This window comes from Octopus bimaculoides, chromosome 16 (assembly GCF_046866305.1).
Source record: "Octopus bimaculoides isolate indiv1 chromosome 16, ASM4686630v1, whole genome shotgun sequence".
In the NCBI taxonomy this organism is placed as follows: Eukaryota; Metazoa; Mollusca; class Cephalopoda; order Octopoda; family Octopodidae; genus Octopus; species Octopus bimaculoides.
In genome coordinates this window covers 29,922,653-29,941,189 of record NC_142943.1, presented here as the reverse complement: position 1 = coordinate 29,941,189, position 18,537 = coordinate 29,922,653, and the positions used below count along the sequence as shown (strand labels likewise).

Sequence of the window (18,537 nt, the reverse complement as noted above, 5' to 3'; positions counted from 1 at the left end):
TAGCGTTGTCACGATATAACACTGACTTCTGATCTTTCATCATTATGTTACTGATTCAATCACTAATTGTAGTGAATTCTCTTCCAGAGAACATGACTTTCAGGAAGTGGAGTTTAGAAAAAGTTGGACAAAAGTTCACTATGTCCAACTGGGTCAATGTGCAGGTGGTTTCATTTTTCAGTGCCATAAAAACACTAAATGATGGTGGCACAACAGTTCTATTGTTCTAGTTTTGTGGTGCTCCTACTTTTGAAGTTGACAGCCTCAACAACGCACATATTAACTATTCCCAATTTGTTTCGAGAAGGGTTAACCTACATTTACGGTTAAAGAGGAAATTAGCATTGTGGTCCTTAACAGTAATGTAAGGAGTATGTATGCTGTGGTGATGCTTATGGTCTTCTAGTTTTAGTTGGGAAACTAGTTACTTCATTTGTGCTTGTAATTTTGTAAGCAGTTAACCTGCTTTTTGTGTTTTAATAATTTTGATAAGGAGTTTAGCACATATGATGATGTTTAGTTCATATATATTTTTTTATTCGTTTGTGAGTGTGTAAGCAGTGGGGAATTGTTTGATGAGTTTCATGCAATTACTCAAAGCTGTTTTGGAATGAAGTCTTTCATCAAAATCAGGCTTTATTTACTGGTAAAATCCTAGATGAGAAAGCAGCCAGTCATGTAACTAGGGGTCAAAAGTTTCATTCAGTTCTTGTTGGAAGAGGTTTCTTCTGGATAGCTTCCAGATGCCTAGCATTTGTGAGACCACTGGGGCCCAGTATCTCCTTTAGTTGGGTCCACAGTAGGAGTTAAACACAGAACTTGTCAAATTTACACTACTGTAATATATATATATATGAATAAAAAAAATAAAATAAAAGGGGTTTGTATGATCGTGTATAGAGGAATATATTATTTAAAAGAGTTCCAACTCTGTCTGTTTTTTATGTTTTATTTATATTCTTATTTATATTTATATTTATTTTATTTATATTCTTATTATACAACACATGAATTTACACATTAATTTTGCTTTGAGAAACTTTAATATCAATAGTTTTAATTGTATTTTATGTATTTTTTAATTCAAATATCCTACTTATATATTAGGAAAAAAGAAACAGAAGAAATTTATAAAAAAATAAACCTTACATTTCTAATCCTTAGCTATTGGGAAACTAAATTTGGCCTGTATTGTTATAGATTTAGAAAATATGTTTACCTATAAATGAAGAAACATTTATCATTAATATGATCCAATACACACACACACACACACACACACACACACACACAATGTATTTCAATCAAATTATACCAATATTCTTAAGCATCTTACAACATAATGGCAACACATGAAGAATGCATTAAAGATTTTTTTTTTATTATTATTAATGTTATTATTCTTTGTAATAGTCAACAGAAAATTTTTTAATGAATTTATTCTTTAAAATAGTCAACAAAAACCTAGATTAGAAATTATGTTTTTTTAAAAAGCTTGCAAAACATTTAGGTTTTGAAATATTAATTAGGAAAATTTTAGCGCCTTTTGATAGCAGAAAAAGATAGAAAAATCAGATTAAGCAAGATAAATAAATAAATAAATAAAAAGTACCAAAGTTTAAATTTTACTTATAACGTGTGATTTGTGTGTGAAGAAGTGTAACAGGGTTAGAGACAAACTTTTAAAAATAATAATGTTTTCATTTTATCACTGACACAGCACTATACTATCTCTATGAACAAAGCAATTCTCAATAATTTTATCCATCTAGCAATCACACAAACAGATACCCTGTGTTAATATAACTCACTGATTGAGCAGTGAGAACAATAACTTCTCCAATGATGATGGCCAAAGATATATTGGATCCTACTAGTCATATATGTCAAACATAATAGCACTTATGCTCTCTAAAAACATAAGGGGACAATAATAGTTTTAAAATCTGTAAAATTTGAAGTTTTTACACCAAAACGAATTTGATTTTGAAATTCTCAGAGTATTTTGTTGCTATTTTCGTTATTCTTTCCCTCAGTTTTCATAATTTTAAGACTAGTGAGCAGGTTTCTTTTTCAGTAAACACCTGATAATTTTTTATCATTTTCTATTAAAAATGTAATTATATAATGCAAAACCAACTTTAGGGTTGAAGACTCCCATGAAACAAGATAAACTTTCGATACATTTCAAGACTAGATTCCTCAACTTCAATCAGAGAATCATCACTTCAAGATAGTCAAATGGAAAGAAATTGAAAGAAAGAAAATCATTCTTCATTAAGCTTCATGCACCACAATTTATGAAGACCAATGACTCACAGCCAACAAAAACTGTGAGCTAACCCTTTAGTATTCAGATAATTCTGTCAAATGTAATGCTTATTTGTTCAACTGAGTTTATCAAATTTGCCATGCATTATCTCACAGCTTTCAAATTTTGATGATATGATTGTTTATTTTTAGAATGACATTGTTGGATGAGTGCAAAAAGCCTGATCTGGCTAGTTTGAACATAAAATATGTAGAATATTTGGGCTGGATATGGCTGGTTTAAATGTGAAAGGGTTAAAGGGTGAGCATCTATATACTATCACAAGACCAGAACAGATCTCCTGTAAATTACATCCAACAATCTTAAAAAAAAAGAAAGATACATTAAACCACAAAGTCCATGTGATGTGTGCTCATGGCTAGTATAGTTTTAATTATGGGTCTGCTAAATCAAGGCAGACCTGAGGCTAAACAACTACTGTGTCTAGCAGAAAAAATACTCAAGTAAAAAGAGATAGCTCACAAAACTAGGCCCCCATGACTGGAAATAGACTATTATTTCTAGCTTTAAAATTTGCTGCAAATACCGAGAAAAATACAACCAGATACACTAGAAGATTCCTAAAAACTGGTAGGTGTACCTGAGAGCACCAGTTACCAAAAATAAAATTACGGTAGATTTTTAAACTGTACCGATAAAAGGATCTCAATAATTTCTTCCAAACTGTTATCTTAGGTAACCAAGATATTTCCTTTTATACAACTACCAAGAAGATCTACATGGAATAACATGCGGAGATGCTGCAGCAGTTAAGGAATAAAGCCACTCTTCAATGAAAGAACATCACTATGATATAGCAAGGAAAAAATTTAAAACAAGTAGTTCTTTACCCTAATAAAACAGTATGATGAACAAAAACTGACATTACACTATCAGGATATTACCCTAAAACCAAGACCTTGCTTAGGTTGGAGCTGTCTCCAAATCTGAGAGCTACAAAACTTTGAGGCTTTGATGCTAAAAGTAGCAAAACTAGATTCAAGAAGTTTTAGAAGCGAGGGATCTATTTACGGGAGTTTAAGAACTGATTATAAATTAGCACTAAATTATGAAATGGTTTAATAGCAGTATGAGTAAAAGGATAACAAAAAGCTATAAGATAATCATTTGAGAAGCTTTGATGATTAAATTTTGATTAGGATTAACATAGAATTTATTGATATTTCAAACCTGAATGCAGTAACTGTATTTCAGTAAAAGCTAATAACTTTTAAAATCCAGAATAGATGTTCAATTTTATATATATATATATATATATATATATATTCACATTTATTTTTATTATTATTATGAATAATAAATACATTTAATATTTGGGCCAGTAGTCTAGATCTGTTACTAGCAATTCATTGAATCAGACTTTCCAGTGTGAGAAAACTGGACACACAAACATATATATGCATATAATCATGTGTGTGTGTGGTGTGGATTTCCACTTGTACTTCAAGACAAAAATTTGCATAAGTCTCAGCTCATACAGCAAATTACTTGTACAATGGGGCACTCGTACTGTAAGATTCTACTGTTTATATATATATATATATATATATATATATATATACACACACACACACATACATACATACAAATACACATGCGAATCTATACACATCATCATTATCATTTAATGTCTTATGTTCCACACTGGCATCATGGACTGGATGGTTTCACAGGATCCAACGAGTTTGAAAACTGCATTATGCTCCAGTGTCTGCTGTAGCATGGTTTCTGCAACTGAATGCTCTTCCTAACTCCAACCAGTTTACACCATTTGTTTGTAATGGCACCACAACTAGTGAGGCCCCCATACAGCTTGCAAGATTAAGATCTACTTCAACTGAGACAGGCTACAGTAGAAGGGGAAACAGCTTTATGCTAGATGACGGGGCTGAAGTATGAAAGAAGCCAAAACAAAACAGGTTCCTTGCCCTAGACAAGGTACACTATCTTTGTTAAGTTTATCCTGAGGCATCTCAATTTTAGGTTTATCTTCCATCCCTAGAATTTCCTTTATAATTCCCTTATGGATTAAGCATTAAGAATTCCCATAGACTGCCAACTTTAATCCCTTCTGTGATAACCTGTAAGACTATGATCATTAGGAGAGGGCTGAACCATGGAGGACTTCTTCCTAACACCAAAAACACTTTACTTATGTATCTTGGTATTTAGCTTGTACAACCCTCACATGCCATTCATCTACACTTAATTTCCTCAATGATCACCAAATTGCTGAGCATGGTACCCTGTCAAATACCTTCTCCAAACCAATGGGCTTCTTACAACTTCCATGTAACACATCCATTCACAAGGCTTTGATCAGATTGGGTCTATAGCAGAAGATATTTGCCCAAGGTTCCACACAGTTGGACTGACCCCAAAACCATATGTTTAGAAAGAAAACTTAACCCCACAGTTATGCTTGTACGTGTGTGTGTGTGTGAAAACCATGCTTGTGTATGTTAGTGCTTATAAGTTATACACACACACACACACACACACACACACACACACACACACAAGCAAATATACACACACACACACACACACACACACACACACACACAAGCAAATATACACACACATACAAGTGGTGGATCTCCATCATACAAAGATAAGGACTGAGTTGTTTAATCAACTGAATTACCTCCTCCTGAATGAACAAATAAGTAAATGAGTATTCCACAGACAGTTTTTGTACCCTTAATGTAATTCTTAGGCAGAATCAGTGTGACTGAATAAAAAGGTTGTACCTTATAAATTACAGGTAGAATCCACCCTATGGGCTTCTATGCAGTTTCCATTTTACTCACAAGGTATAGGTAAGCCCAAAACTAGAGAAAATGTCATTCACCAAAGACGTGGGATTGAACCCAGATCCATGTGGTTGCAAAGTAAACTTCTTAACCAGTCAACCACACACACCACTAACTAGAAAATATAACAAGTTTTATATCATTTACATCCTGGTCATGAAGCTGATGAGCTTCAGAAGAAAAAAAAAAAACAGTATGGACCAACAATTAATTCAACAATCACTGGATGAAATGAATTTCATTCAGTTTACCATTTTTATTATCTTACATGATATAAGTATTATATAAATAATCACAGCAATATAATTCAGTATATTTGTAAAAAAAAATAGAAGAGAACAGTTTTTTTGTTTTGTCATTTTTTTTTAAAGAATTATATACGTATTAAATTCTTTGTAGTTCCATTTAAGAAATGCAACATTTTATTTTTTAAATGAAATATTTTTTTTTTAGAAATATTATTTAAAGCTATTGAAATTAGCTTTTAGATTTAGCACTCATTTAGAGCATTTAGAAGGTTTGATATAGAATGAAGAAGAAGAAGAAAAAAAAGCACTGAGGAAGAATAAGAGCAATCAGCAAAGCATAGTACATCAAAGCAAAAGATGGACCACCAGACAAAGGTTAACTGCATACCAAATGAGAATGAGATCACACTAAAAAGATAAAGATTGACAGTACACCACATTCCACAAACAATAATCAATATATTGTCAAAGGAAAACTGAACTAAGAAGTAGTTCACAATTCATAAAAGCAAAATTGAAACATTTCACAAACACAGGTTACCAAGACCATGTGTGTGTGTGTGTATCAGTAGAGATCTATGTGACTGGGAGAGAGAAAGAGAGAAAGAAAAGTTGGTTTTGAAAAATAATCATGCAGGAAAGCAATTTCTCAAAGGGAAATTGAAACATAAGACAGAAAAATAAAATTACAACTATTACAGAGTCAAATAAAAAAATTAAAAAATATATATATATATATATATATATATATATATATATATATATATTACACACAGAAAGGGATTATCTATTCCACTGGCACAGCTAGAACTCCACTATGGAGTGCTGGACACTAAAGCATGCACTGCCTTCTTTCTCTCTTTCAAACTAAAGGAACACATGCCTTTCAGATGTGCGTATATTTCTGTAAGGCATCCCGAGGACCGAGTCAGGTGCACAGGAAGCAAGCATTTAGGAAGTGTGCTTACGTTGGAATTTAGTTTTAACAAGAACTGGGACTATCCTGACTGTCCTCTTCTGCACTGCCTGGAATACAGATAGAAATGACACATCATATGAAATTATACGGAAAAACAGTTTCCTGGGAAATGCAAATGACAACTACAGTACTACCATTGAGATAGTGTCAAAGTTGCCATTAGAGAAAACTCAGCTCGATAATTAACATAGAAATCAAGTTATTACATCTGACTAACATTTCAATTGTAGCATTTTTAAATAAGTCAATAATTAAAGACCATTCCACACCTCTGCATAAAGATTCACTCATTCCACTAAAACATATCAAAAGAGATAAATGATTATACATTACATTTTTGTAAAAATGAAAAAAAAAAGGATAACTTTATATCATTGCCTGTTGATATATCCTTCTGTTTAACAACAACACCAACACATAACAACATTAACGTTTAAGATTTCAGAGCTGTGTAAACAAGTTCAGTTTGAAATTGCAGAGAAAAAATTTTATTTACATATCAACCTCACACTTTATTGCTGAAATGAAAACAGACACAAAATATTGATTTCTAACTTAAATACAAATTTACAAAGATTTCAAAATATATCAAGTCTTAGTAATAACTTTCTTATTGTATTTGGGGAAAATAATATAGAACACTTGTAAAGAATTTAACCATGTTTAGTTAATCGGAGTTCTAAGTTCTTAAAATATTTTCAACAAATTGGATTATAAATCAGGTATTTTCTCAGAAGAAATACTACAGATAACCACTGCTGAAATATTTTGATCCTCTTCACACCAATCTGATTGAGACAACCCCTAGTTTTAAGCTCCAAACTTTCAGTTTTAAAGTAATCAAAATTTCATCTGAATTTATATTCCAAAGACTAGCTTGAGAATGACAAAGTTATCTTACTAAATTCTTCATTCTATTTATATTTCAACAGAAAGGGGAAATAAAAGATCTTGTATATCCTGTTTAGAAATTTGGAATTTGATTTCTAAGAATTTAGAGTCAAGAGAGTAAACAGAATCTATAATTGACTGAGTGATGGAACAGGGCTTGTGATGGAAGTCAGTGGGCGATGTAAGTGAGCAAGTGATGTAACAAAGTGGTGCAATTGGGTGAGTGGCGCAACTGAGTGAGTGGTGCAACTGAGTGGCATAACTGAGCGAGTGGCATAACTGAGTGAGTGAGTGGCCTAACTGAATTAGTGTTGAAGCATGAACCACTAAGGAAATTATCACTAATTTATAAAGTACAATGACAACTATATAATGTTTTTCATGACAGTTATGTAATGTTTTTCCATGAAGAAATAATAAAATTTATGGCAAATAATACAATATTTAAAAAAAGGTACATGATACAATCTAATATGATGGATTAAAGAATTCAAAGTTATAACAGTAACTACCGTATTCAAGGATATAGAAAATACTTTGCAGTTTAAGAAACAAGACAGATCTTTACTGATCAAACTTCCCACCAAGACCATCCAGTAAGGATATTAAAGCAAGCATGGAATAAGATTTATAGAGTATGGGAAAATAAACAGCAGATGATGTAAAATGGATAGGTATTAATTGCAACAGAGACCCAAGTCAGAAGACAATTTGTTATTTCTAGAGATGGTGATGAATGTTACAAATCACAACAAAGAAAATGAAGACTACAAACATTTTCTATTATTTTTTCAATGTCAGAAAATTGTTCCTGCACACAAAACCTTAAATCTAGTCTTTGTGTAGAGCAGGTGTAGTAGATGCAGTCAGCAACACAAAGTGCTCATAAAATGTTCTCAAACACTCAGAGAGGGTAGAAGTCACTTAGGAGTAATTGATAGCATTAGTTAATTAGGTGACCTAATTCACAATGGAGGAAGGTATTCCAAATATACAGTAGCCAGAGAGAGAGAGAGAGAGAGAGTAAACAGTGTAGAAAAAGTTTTGTTGATAACAAAAGGATTCCCTCACTGAAATGAGGGCAAATTATATGATGCTTGTGCATGGTAATGGAAATAAATGTATTGAATACAAAGGATGTTTGAAAATTGGAAAGAAACAAAGTAAACATGTCCCTGACCACCACTAAATGTATTTTGCTAAAGATCACAAGTGAGCAAACACAACCCAAGGGGTCTAACAAAGAAACTGGAAATAGAGAAATCCAGTGCAGTGCAGTGCAAGAGAGAAGACTAAACTGATGCAGACATAAGAATGTTTATAGAGGAGGAGGATCGATGGTGAAGAAAAATCAGGTAAACTAAGTGGAAGAAATCTGCAAGAGAAGGTTAAAGAAAACATGGGAAGAAGTGGTGAAAGCTGAGCCAGAAGAAGTTGACAAATGATCACAAGCAGCAAGACACTACGCAGGGGAAAACTCATCCAAACTGTGGAAACAGGACAATGAGCACAGAGAGAGGGGGGGAGAAAGAGAGAGAGAGAGAGAGAGAGAGAGAGAGTGAGTGTGTGTGTGTGTGTGTGTGTGTGTGTCCCGCAAGGAGCAAGTTATCATTAATGGAAGCAGTTGAACTTCTACGATATAAAAACACAATACAGGTACTACTTCTTGTTAATATTCAGCAAAAAATGTAATAGATAAAAATCTTATAAGATTTCATGAATCATTCTCTGCAGAAAAACCAACCATCTAAAAACAATGAATCTTAAAGGCAAAATAACTCTTAGATGGTCTACAATTTGAAAATGGAATAAAACATAGCTTGTGCAAGTCCTGATATGAAGAGTGTACAAAAATTACTGGTCTGGTGCAAATATAATTCAAGAGTTATACAAACAAGTGAAGAGGAAGTAACAAACACAAAAATCTAATCAAATTTATATGAAATGAATGAGGTGAAGTTTTAAACAGTAAAGAAGAAGACAGTGAACCATATTCTTTGCTATTTATGCAGCTTAATAATTTGTTGGTAACATTGGTATGTGTATGCTATCAAATACTGAAATCAATACCAATATTTAGAATCAAAACATTATTTAGTTTAGTATTCCTGGAATTTTTACCAAAACATGTCTGCATGAATGAAAATTGACTACAAAGAAATTCCTACCACAATATACAAGAACTACTAAGTTTACTAGAGTGTCATGCAACTAAAAACAAAAATGAGAATTCCTACAAGATTATCTATAAAGCATTCGAGTGTATCAGCTTTTGACAAAACTAAATCATACTTCAAAGTACAATCAAAATGACAAACACTATAAAATGACCTTTAATATATATGCAACATTGAAATCTATCATAACCCAAAGTGTCTTAATTAGACAATTATCATTATTTACATTCCTAACTTGCAATGTCTTCATATCCTGGTTACAAAAAAATTGTTGTCATCTGATAAAATGTTAGAGCAATTACAATAAAAAAAAAAGCATGGAGAAAAATTAACGGATAATATTACCAGAATAGTGGTACATGAATCCAAAGCCCCAGTCTTTGGTAACAGGTATAACAGTATTAATAACAACAAAAATTAAACTGGTTTGATAATACAAAAGTTTTGCTTTTGATAGTTAGGAATGAAAGTGTAGGGAGTTTGTAACAGTTTTAGCATTCTTAACATTTAAGCTATTATATTAAACATAACAATGAAGTGTAGCTATCGCTTTATCTATTGTTCTTCTTTGCTTTGCTTTCCATTATCATTGTTGATTGACATATGTAAGTGTTTGTATATACATATGTTCATGCATGTGTTGCACTTCTGTGTGTAATCTACGATTAAATAAAGTTACACTAATTTGGTTGTGATCAAGAGCAGCTTAGCTGTTTAATGATGTTAAGGTAGATTATTTACTATTAGTTAAAGAATATTTTGGAGATGTTTATTTTAATAAGTAAATAAATAGTCCTTAAAACTTCTAAAAGAAATCACTTGCAGTAGAACAACAAAGTAATTATAATTCAAACAAAACTGCAGAGCTCAACTCTGTTGTCTTACTCTAATGATTTATTTTTACAATAATTTAATAGGGTTTCATTTTAGTTTTGTTATTAACAGATTATACATTGAAACCAACTTCCTTATTTAGAGATTTTAGTAAGCAAAACATTATCTTAATTATCTCTATACAAAAATGTGGACTCTACTGGTTAAAGAAACAAGTTTAATGGAATTAACCATCATGTTCGTTAATGAATACTATAAAGTAGACAAAGCAACAAAAAAGCTTCTATGTGATCTTCAGACCTGCTAAAAACAACAATCAAATCTTCCTCAAATTACACTCTACTGACATTGGATAATGTCAGCTGAGATACACTGTGTCCGAAAAATGAACAGATCATGAAGACTTTGATCAAGAGCTTGCTGGATCAATACAATGCTGAACTAAACACAAATGTTTCCTAAAATAAGAATTTATGTTGATTATATGATTTCAGAATAAAATAGAGCCTCAATGGAAATATGCTTGGAATTTAAATAACCTTTCTACAGATAGAGTTCATCCCTTTGAGATAATTTTTGCTTAATTAGAGATTGATTTCAGGAGTATAGAGTAATCTATCCAAACTTTAATCATCAGTTTTATTGTTTTTGTTGAAATCAGTCGAGAGGAAGAAGAATAGAGTTTAGGAAATGTGTCTATTTTCTTAGGACTGGTGAGGTAAGCCAATATCTGCAGGAAAATAATTGAAGTGCTTGGGAGGATTATAAAAATACATTCTGAATGGTTTGGCTTGCAATACATATCAGGGGTAATAAAAGGTTGAGAGAAGAGTGTTTCAAGGGGGCCTGAATGGAATGTGGTATGTAGAAAACGAGTTCAGTGAAGCTGAAGCCTTATAAGTATCAGTAAATAGGTAGAGACAAAGAAACAGCATCAGTGAGCCATTGTTCATAGGTTTTGGAGAGTAAGCCTTTTGTTAATCAGCTGGTTAATCTTTTGATATAATCTGTGTGTGTGTGTGCAGCAGTAGCATTCCAGATATGTGAGTAGTACAGTATAACAATGTTTCAGTAGAATGTTATGTATGAATAGGGACATCACAAACCAGTTTCAAAGCAAGAAAGATAAAATGGGCTGAGGTTTCTCTTTAAGGTTTTGTCAGAAGAGGAAGCATAGTGTCAATAACCTTTTGCAGGCATTCCATGACTGGTGGAGCAAATGGAGAATAATTGAATAATTTCAATATTCTCAGACCAGAGATCTTGCCTGGATACTAAAAGAGTGGATTTTACTAAGTGTCAGGTGGTGACGCTAAACCACGTGATACATAAGGTGCATCATCAATGTAGATGGTAACTTCTACAGACTGTTCAGGACTGCAAATGATCCATTTTCTGTGCTGCACAGTGTTAGTCTGTGAAGAGTGTAAGAGGCAGCAAGGAATATGTACAATGACATCATCAAGGATTTCAGAGACAAGTATAGTGTGAGAGAGATGTACTTAAAGTAGGACAAGAAAGAGTTAAACAGAGAATAGTGGAAACTGTAGATGAATTTAAAAGAATGGAAAATATAAACCTACAGTTGGAGTAAATGAAGGTTTTTGTTGATAATACCAAAGTGACAGGTTCAAAGTGAGCCAAAGGTATTATGTAGACATAAAAACAGAAATCACTTTCATAGCTTAGAAAACAGAGATGGCTCGGATATTGAAATTGCAAGATTCTTATAACAGGGTAACATAAAATATGAAAACTAAAATATCTTTTATGCCAGTCACTGATTTAATCTATTCTTGCCAAAATATTTAACCAGCATAATTGAATTAAGTTTAATTAATTGCTCAGGAAGAGCACAGAATCCACTTGGATTTCTTTAAACATAGCTTATCCTATATTATAAAATACATACACATATATACATACATACATACACATATATACATACATACACATATATACATACATACATAAATATATATATATACATACACACACATAAACACACACACACGCACTTTGACAGGTTTCTGCCAGTATTGGCCCAGGCCATGTCTAACTTAATAGCACCCCTTGGCGAAGTCATTCAAATCAAGAATTGGACAGCATGGCCCATTCAATTAGAGAGTTACTGTTTATGGAGACATATCCGGGTGTAGGAGGTTTATCCAGATATTTCTTGAAGGAATTTGTCCAAAGATTTATTGAACTTTATGTAGTCTGTTTCTGCTTTGATGTGTTTTTGGTGTAATGTTAAAGAGAGGAGAGCCAATCGAGGTGAAATGATTATGCCAAATTGTTGTTATGAGATGCACGTATGATTTACGTTGTGGGTGGACAGTATCTTAAATGTGATACCAACATCATATTGGACAATACTGATGGAACATCTTCCATATCATGCAGATGATGTGGCACTCACAGCAACGTTGGGGAGAATAAAGCTTGAGCTTTTCTAGTTGACCCCAATAGTGAAGGCCTGTCATGCCATCTATCTGTCATTTTTGTCATTGACCTTTATAGTGCTTCAACTTTCTTGATACTTTGTTTTGTGTGAGAGATCACAGTGGACTTCGCACATTGAGGTTTTTACTCTAAATGGCCTCACTATGTTTCTATGAAGTGGTAGCACTGGAACTCTGTGTATGTGTGAGTGTATGTACATGCCTGTGCGTATGCGCAGTACATTCGTCATATGCAGAAAAAAAACTTTTAAATTTGTTAGATTATTATACATTGAATGGTGATAAATCAAAATGTTACTATTTTCTGTATTTATGTGAGACAAGAATTTGAACTTTCAGCAGTGGAGCTCATGTATGTCAGTAGCATTTTTTAATTCTTTTTCGCGGGGGGGGGGGGGGGGTTATATTATACGAACATCTAAATAAAAAATCACTAGATTGCTTACTATGATGGGTTGTTTTTTTTTTCCAAAAAATAAATGTCAAATAAAAAGGAAAGAGTGATGAAAATAGCAAGGTGAAATGTGAACCTTCTCGGAGGAATTACCTTCAAGATCATAATCTGGTTCTGCTTCAACTTCATCAGGTTCTGAGCAGGAGCTAGAATCTTCTATAAAGTTATCAGTAGACACTGTCTGGGAACAGGTGCGTAAATACTCAGATTCACATTCTTGTTCAGCTTGTTCATATAATTTCAAATATTCGCCTCGTTCTAAAGAGTTTGGTGCAGAATCTCCAGTTAACCCAGTTTTCCGTTCACCCTGTTAAATATACAATAAAGTTTAGAGAGTTAAGAAAAACATTAATACTTATGATACTAAATAAACGCAAACTTTAGTCCTACATCAGGTATTGTGAAAATAGCACCAATTAAATGTGAATTCATTCACATAAATTATTAAACAAGGTTTTCAAATTTCTGCACAAGGCCAGCAATTTCAGGGGTGGGTGATAGTCAGTTATATTGACCCCAATATTGAGTGTGATCGATGCCAGTGCTGCCTGATTGGCTCCTGTGCTGATTGCATGTAAAAAGCACCATTCAAGTGTGGTCAATGCCAGTGCCGCCTGACTGGCTTCCATGCTGATGACATGTAAAAAGCACCAACCAAGGGTGGCTGATGCTAGTACATGTAAAAAGCACCCACTACACTCTCGGAGTGGTTGGTGTTAGGAAGGGCATCCAGCTGTAGAAACATTGCTAGATCAGATTGGAGCCTGGTGCATGCTAACGATTCTACCATTTCATATTAACAGAGGAAACCAAATTTAAAATAACAAAAACTCTTCAAATATAGGAAACAAATATGAAAAAAAATTAAACAAAAACGTGTGTGTGTGTGTGTGTGTGTGTGTGTGTATGCTTGTGAAAAAAACACAGATTAACCCCAAAGTAAACTTACAGTCATTTGTCGTTCTGTTTTATCACTGAGGGCATCAGAAGATATACTATTGACGCTATTCAGTTTGATTTTGCCTTGCGGTTTGTTCTCCTCACATATTTGATGGCTATGAAGTAAAGCAATATGTAAATATATACACATGTATGTACACATACACACATAAATATATATCAATACATCTCTCTCAATATATATATATATATATATATATATATATATATCGTTTATAAAAAATGATAAATCAGAAAGAAGCACACTCTAAGATGTAGAGCAGTATATATTAAGGGGTCATAGGCCAACAGGTTTTTGGGATCTGATGATATGCCATAAAGCTAAACCCTTTATGGATGGGAAACCTAAGGTAATCCCATAAATCAGCCTTCCCTATTTTTGATATATACATATATATAGGGAGAGAGAAAGAAGGTAAATGCAATGAATAATGAAAAACAAGGCAACACAAGATGGACAGGGTTCAACAGATACAGTATTAACTAAACACTTTAATGGGAAGAGAGTGATGTGATGTTTTGGATGCTGGTCTTTTGTCAGAAGACAGAGAAAAGGATAGGGGGAATGAGAAGAATAGGCATTGAGAAGGGGGTGAAAAAAAAATCAAAAGAATGGTTAAACATTAGTACTATGGCAATGCAGTTGTGTATGTGAAAGTTAAGGAGAGAGAGTCATGTATAGAAGCGTGTCCATGTCTGGAAGTGGGCATAAGAGTGGAGTGGGGGTGGAGGGGTATGTGTGCAGAAGTTTGCAAGTGCAGAAGTATCGTGGTGGTGTGCGTGTGTGTGATTGTTAGGTGCATTATATGAAAGCATGGATATGAAGAGGTGAAAGTCGGTGTGGATATGGGGACAAAAATATTTTTATTTCTTTACTGCCCACAGGAGGTGCTAAACATAGAGGAGACAAACAAGGACAGGCAAAAGAATTAATTCGATTACATCGACCCCAGTGCGTAACTGGTACTTATTTAATCAAGCCTGAAAGGGTGAAAGGCAAAGTTGACCTTGGCAGTATATGAACTGAGAACATAACGGCAGATAAAATACCGCTAAGCATTTCGCCCGGCAGGCAAAAGAAAAGGCAAGAGGAGGGTGTGGTAGAAGTGGGTGCAAGTGTATGAATAGGAAATGTTTAAGGACAGAAGAAACATTTAAACTGGAAGGACTTCAAGAAATTCACAATATTTACAGGGTTCGAAGAAATAAACAATAGCATATTTCTAACTTACACAGCTTCTACATCACTCCCAGAATTCTTTTCATTTTCTTTATTACCTTGGTTACCAACAATTTCTGACATGACAACTTCTGGTGTCGTGGGCTGAATATTTTTGGCAATGATAGCTTCATTTGTTTTGTTTTCTTTGTCAACAAGATCGTCATTGAGGTTCTGAGCCTGTTGACGGCTGTTTGTCAATTCATTAGTTTGTCGACTACAAAAGAAATCACAAAAAAAAAAAAAAAATACATATATATAATTACTCAACATACAGAAATCCAATATAATTCTAAACCCATGTGATTAATTTATGAAAAACATAATTTCAACAATTTCCAATTTTCATTTGGAATATTATTTTGCTTACCATGATCTCTTATGATCTGTAATTGGAGAATTAAGAAATATATTCCACAAGCTATCCTCCTACCCCACCTTAAAAGTGTCATTTTTATTAATTTTTTTAGCAATACTTGTCAGCAGAATTTTGACCTTTATGGTTAAAAGGATTTTAATTAAAGGTTGGTTATGTAAGCACATAGTTTATTACATCCAATAACAGTTAGCAAGATGAAAGTATATTAGCAGTAGCTGTATTTACCGTTTTAAAGATCTTTTCTTTTCACGGTTTCCTTAAAATAAAGAAGACACATATGTATATATATATATATGTATATATAAATATTCATAACTAAAATAACGTATTTTTTTCCTAAACTACAAAACAAAAGAAATTCACTGAAATAAGAATCCAGAAAGGAACAAGAATAAAAGTAGCAACAGTGAACGGAATATTAGTGAATACCTTAAAATTATATCATCACAATTAACTAAATACCAAAAATACAAGAAAGTACAAAACGGTTACATCAGAATTTATGTAAATCTACAAATACACAATCAATAAAGTATTGGTTTATCTCACTTATGTTAAAATATTTATACAACATTAGGAAGGGAATTTGTGTTTTCTTCATGAGTAAACTCACTTTTAATATTTCTTATTGCATTTCAGTCAATATATTCTCCAATCACAAAATGGTTTAATTCATTTGATACAAACCTGCCCTAGATTACCTCTGCTTTCTATGATAAAAACTTCCTATTTTAAAATTATCTAAATTACAACCTTCCATCAAAATTTCATGTTAAATCATATTCCAAACACCAGTGTCATAATGACAGTTTACCATATTCTTCATATTCTTTGAAACAAAGCTGTGTATTTTGACAGAAATTTGGTAACTAAAGGGTTTAGTAGACAATTATTAAACAATTTCAGAATTAATATTGGTTTCAAATTTTGGCACAAGGCCAGCAAGTTTAAACACCTAAAAATTTGTCAAATTTATATATACATGTGCATATTTTGTGTGTGTGTGTGTGTGTGTGTGTGTGTGTGTATTTATCTATCTATCTATATATATATACATATACACACACACACACACACACACACAGTGAAAAATATAAAAAGAGAAAATGCAGAGAATATATATGTACTCTTATGAGAAAATATTTGCACAGTTGGCCGGTTTCGCTTGTACTAATCATGACTAATTAGTGATAATTTTACAATTTTATGTCATCATAAAAAGTTTTCATTCCATGTTAGTAGGAGGAGAAACTTCTTATGATAGCATGAAATTGTAATATTATCGCTAATTTTTTTGTCAACTGGTTGACTATGAAAATATTTTATCTCACATATTATATATATATATATATATATATATATATATATATATATATATAGTGTATCTTGCTTAGTTTTATATTTTTCACTGCAATTCACCATATGTGGGAAAAATTCTTTTCAGCAAAGGTTCTTTTCACTACGCACAGATGTATGTATGTATGTATGCATGCATGCATGCATGCATGCATGCATGTATATAAAATACTGGTATAGTAGATAACAGCACTAAAAAATAATCATCGGGAATAAAAGTTTTTAATTAGAAGCCAACTAAGAAAATGTATGGAACAGTTGGAGAATATATTGATTTAAATCTAGCTGCAAATTAAATTGTCCTTATTAAATAGTTTCAGTGCTTTAGCATGTCTGCATTCTATTTTTAATTTAGTTGCTTCATGAGACAGCTAAAGCATATATGCACAAGATTTTTAGATAGCACAACTGCTATTTTATCATTCCTTATTTTCTCTGTACCATGTTTGAAAGCAAAATACTCAGTTTAACTTTTATTTTTGATCCGATGAAAGAGTTGCCAACTTCTTGTTCAATATGCTAGAAATAGAAGCCAAATCTTCTTTAATGTACACTCTATTAACTTAAAAACTAAGAACACACTGAATAATATAGTTGTAAATACACTTTAAACATATAAATCATAGCTGAAGGCAAGTTTACTGAGACAAAGCAAGACAACAACTGTTATTGCTGGAGTTTATTGGCTTCGTAATCCGAAAGGCAGTATTTCTAAATTAGATGTATAAATAGCTGTTACATATTTAAGAAACAATACACACACACACACACACACACGGAATGTGACCTTAAGTAGCTCTAACTGAATTAGTTTCAAATTTTCGCACAAGGTCAGCAATCTCAAGGGTGGGGGTAAGTCAATTACATCAACCCCATTGCATAACTGGTACTTATTTCATTGACCCTGAAGTTTGCTTTGCATTCCCATGGTTTTAAGTTCAATCCCACTGTGTTGCACTTTAGGCCAAGCAAAGTTTTGTGGGCAGCAGAAACTAAAAGAAACCCTTTCGGTGTATGTGCTGTTTGTTTACATTTGGGTTTATGAAAGTCATTCATTTCAAATTGTGTTGCTGTTGTCACTTCAGTCAACAAATCATCAGCTCACTTTGAACCTTTGAAAAATGTATCAGTGGTCCTTTATTTGAAAAACGGGTAAGGGTTAGCAACAGGAAGGGCACCTAGCTGTAAAACAATGCCTTAATAATATAAACATCTAACCCGTGCTAGGATGGGAAAACAGGGGTAAAAATAATGGAAACAACTTGTGTGTGTGTGTGTGTGTATATACATACATATAATGTATGTAGCTTAAAAAACAAAAATGTTTCAAAACTCAAATACAAATAACTATAAAAATAATATACCATGCAAAATAAAATTTTAAAATGTATAAAATAACTGAAATAAAATAATATGAATAATATTAA

The 18,537-nt window shown here is 32.6% G+C and overlaps 1 protein-coding gene across 8 annotated transcripts in view; it reads right to left on the bottom strand.

Annotated features, from left to right (window-relative positions):
- LOC106870686 (putative E3 ubiquitin-protein ligase MGRN1) overlaps positions 1–18,537 on the bottom strand; it is a 48,111-nt gene that overhangs the window by 3,726 nt on the left and 25,848 nt on the right. For 2 of the 8 annotated variants that reach the window (XR_008265792.2, XR_016244625.1), the window contains 6 exons: positions 15,980–16,010; positions 15,389–15,592; positions 14,146–14,251; positions 13,290–13,503; positions 6,365–6,422; positions 1,150–1,219 (listed from right to left, as the gene is read on the bottom strand). Coding sequence is in view for 4 of the 8 variants with exons in the window: in XM_014916843.3 (XP_014772329.1) it covers positions 6,379–6,422; positions 13,290–13,503; positions 14,146–14,251; positions 15,389–15,592; positions 15,980–16,010 (599 nt within the window). In the remaining 4 variants the exon portion in view is untranslated. The remainder of the gene's footprint in view (positions 1–1,149; positions 1,220–6,364; positions 6,423–13,289; positions 13,504–14,145; positions 14,252–15,388; positions 15,593–15,979; positions 16,011–18,537) is intronic. The other 6 variants (XR_001409556.3, XR_016244626.1, XM_014916843.3 and 3 more) reach the window with 3 other exon arrangements.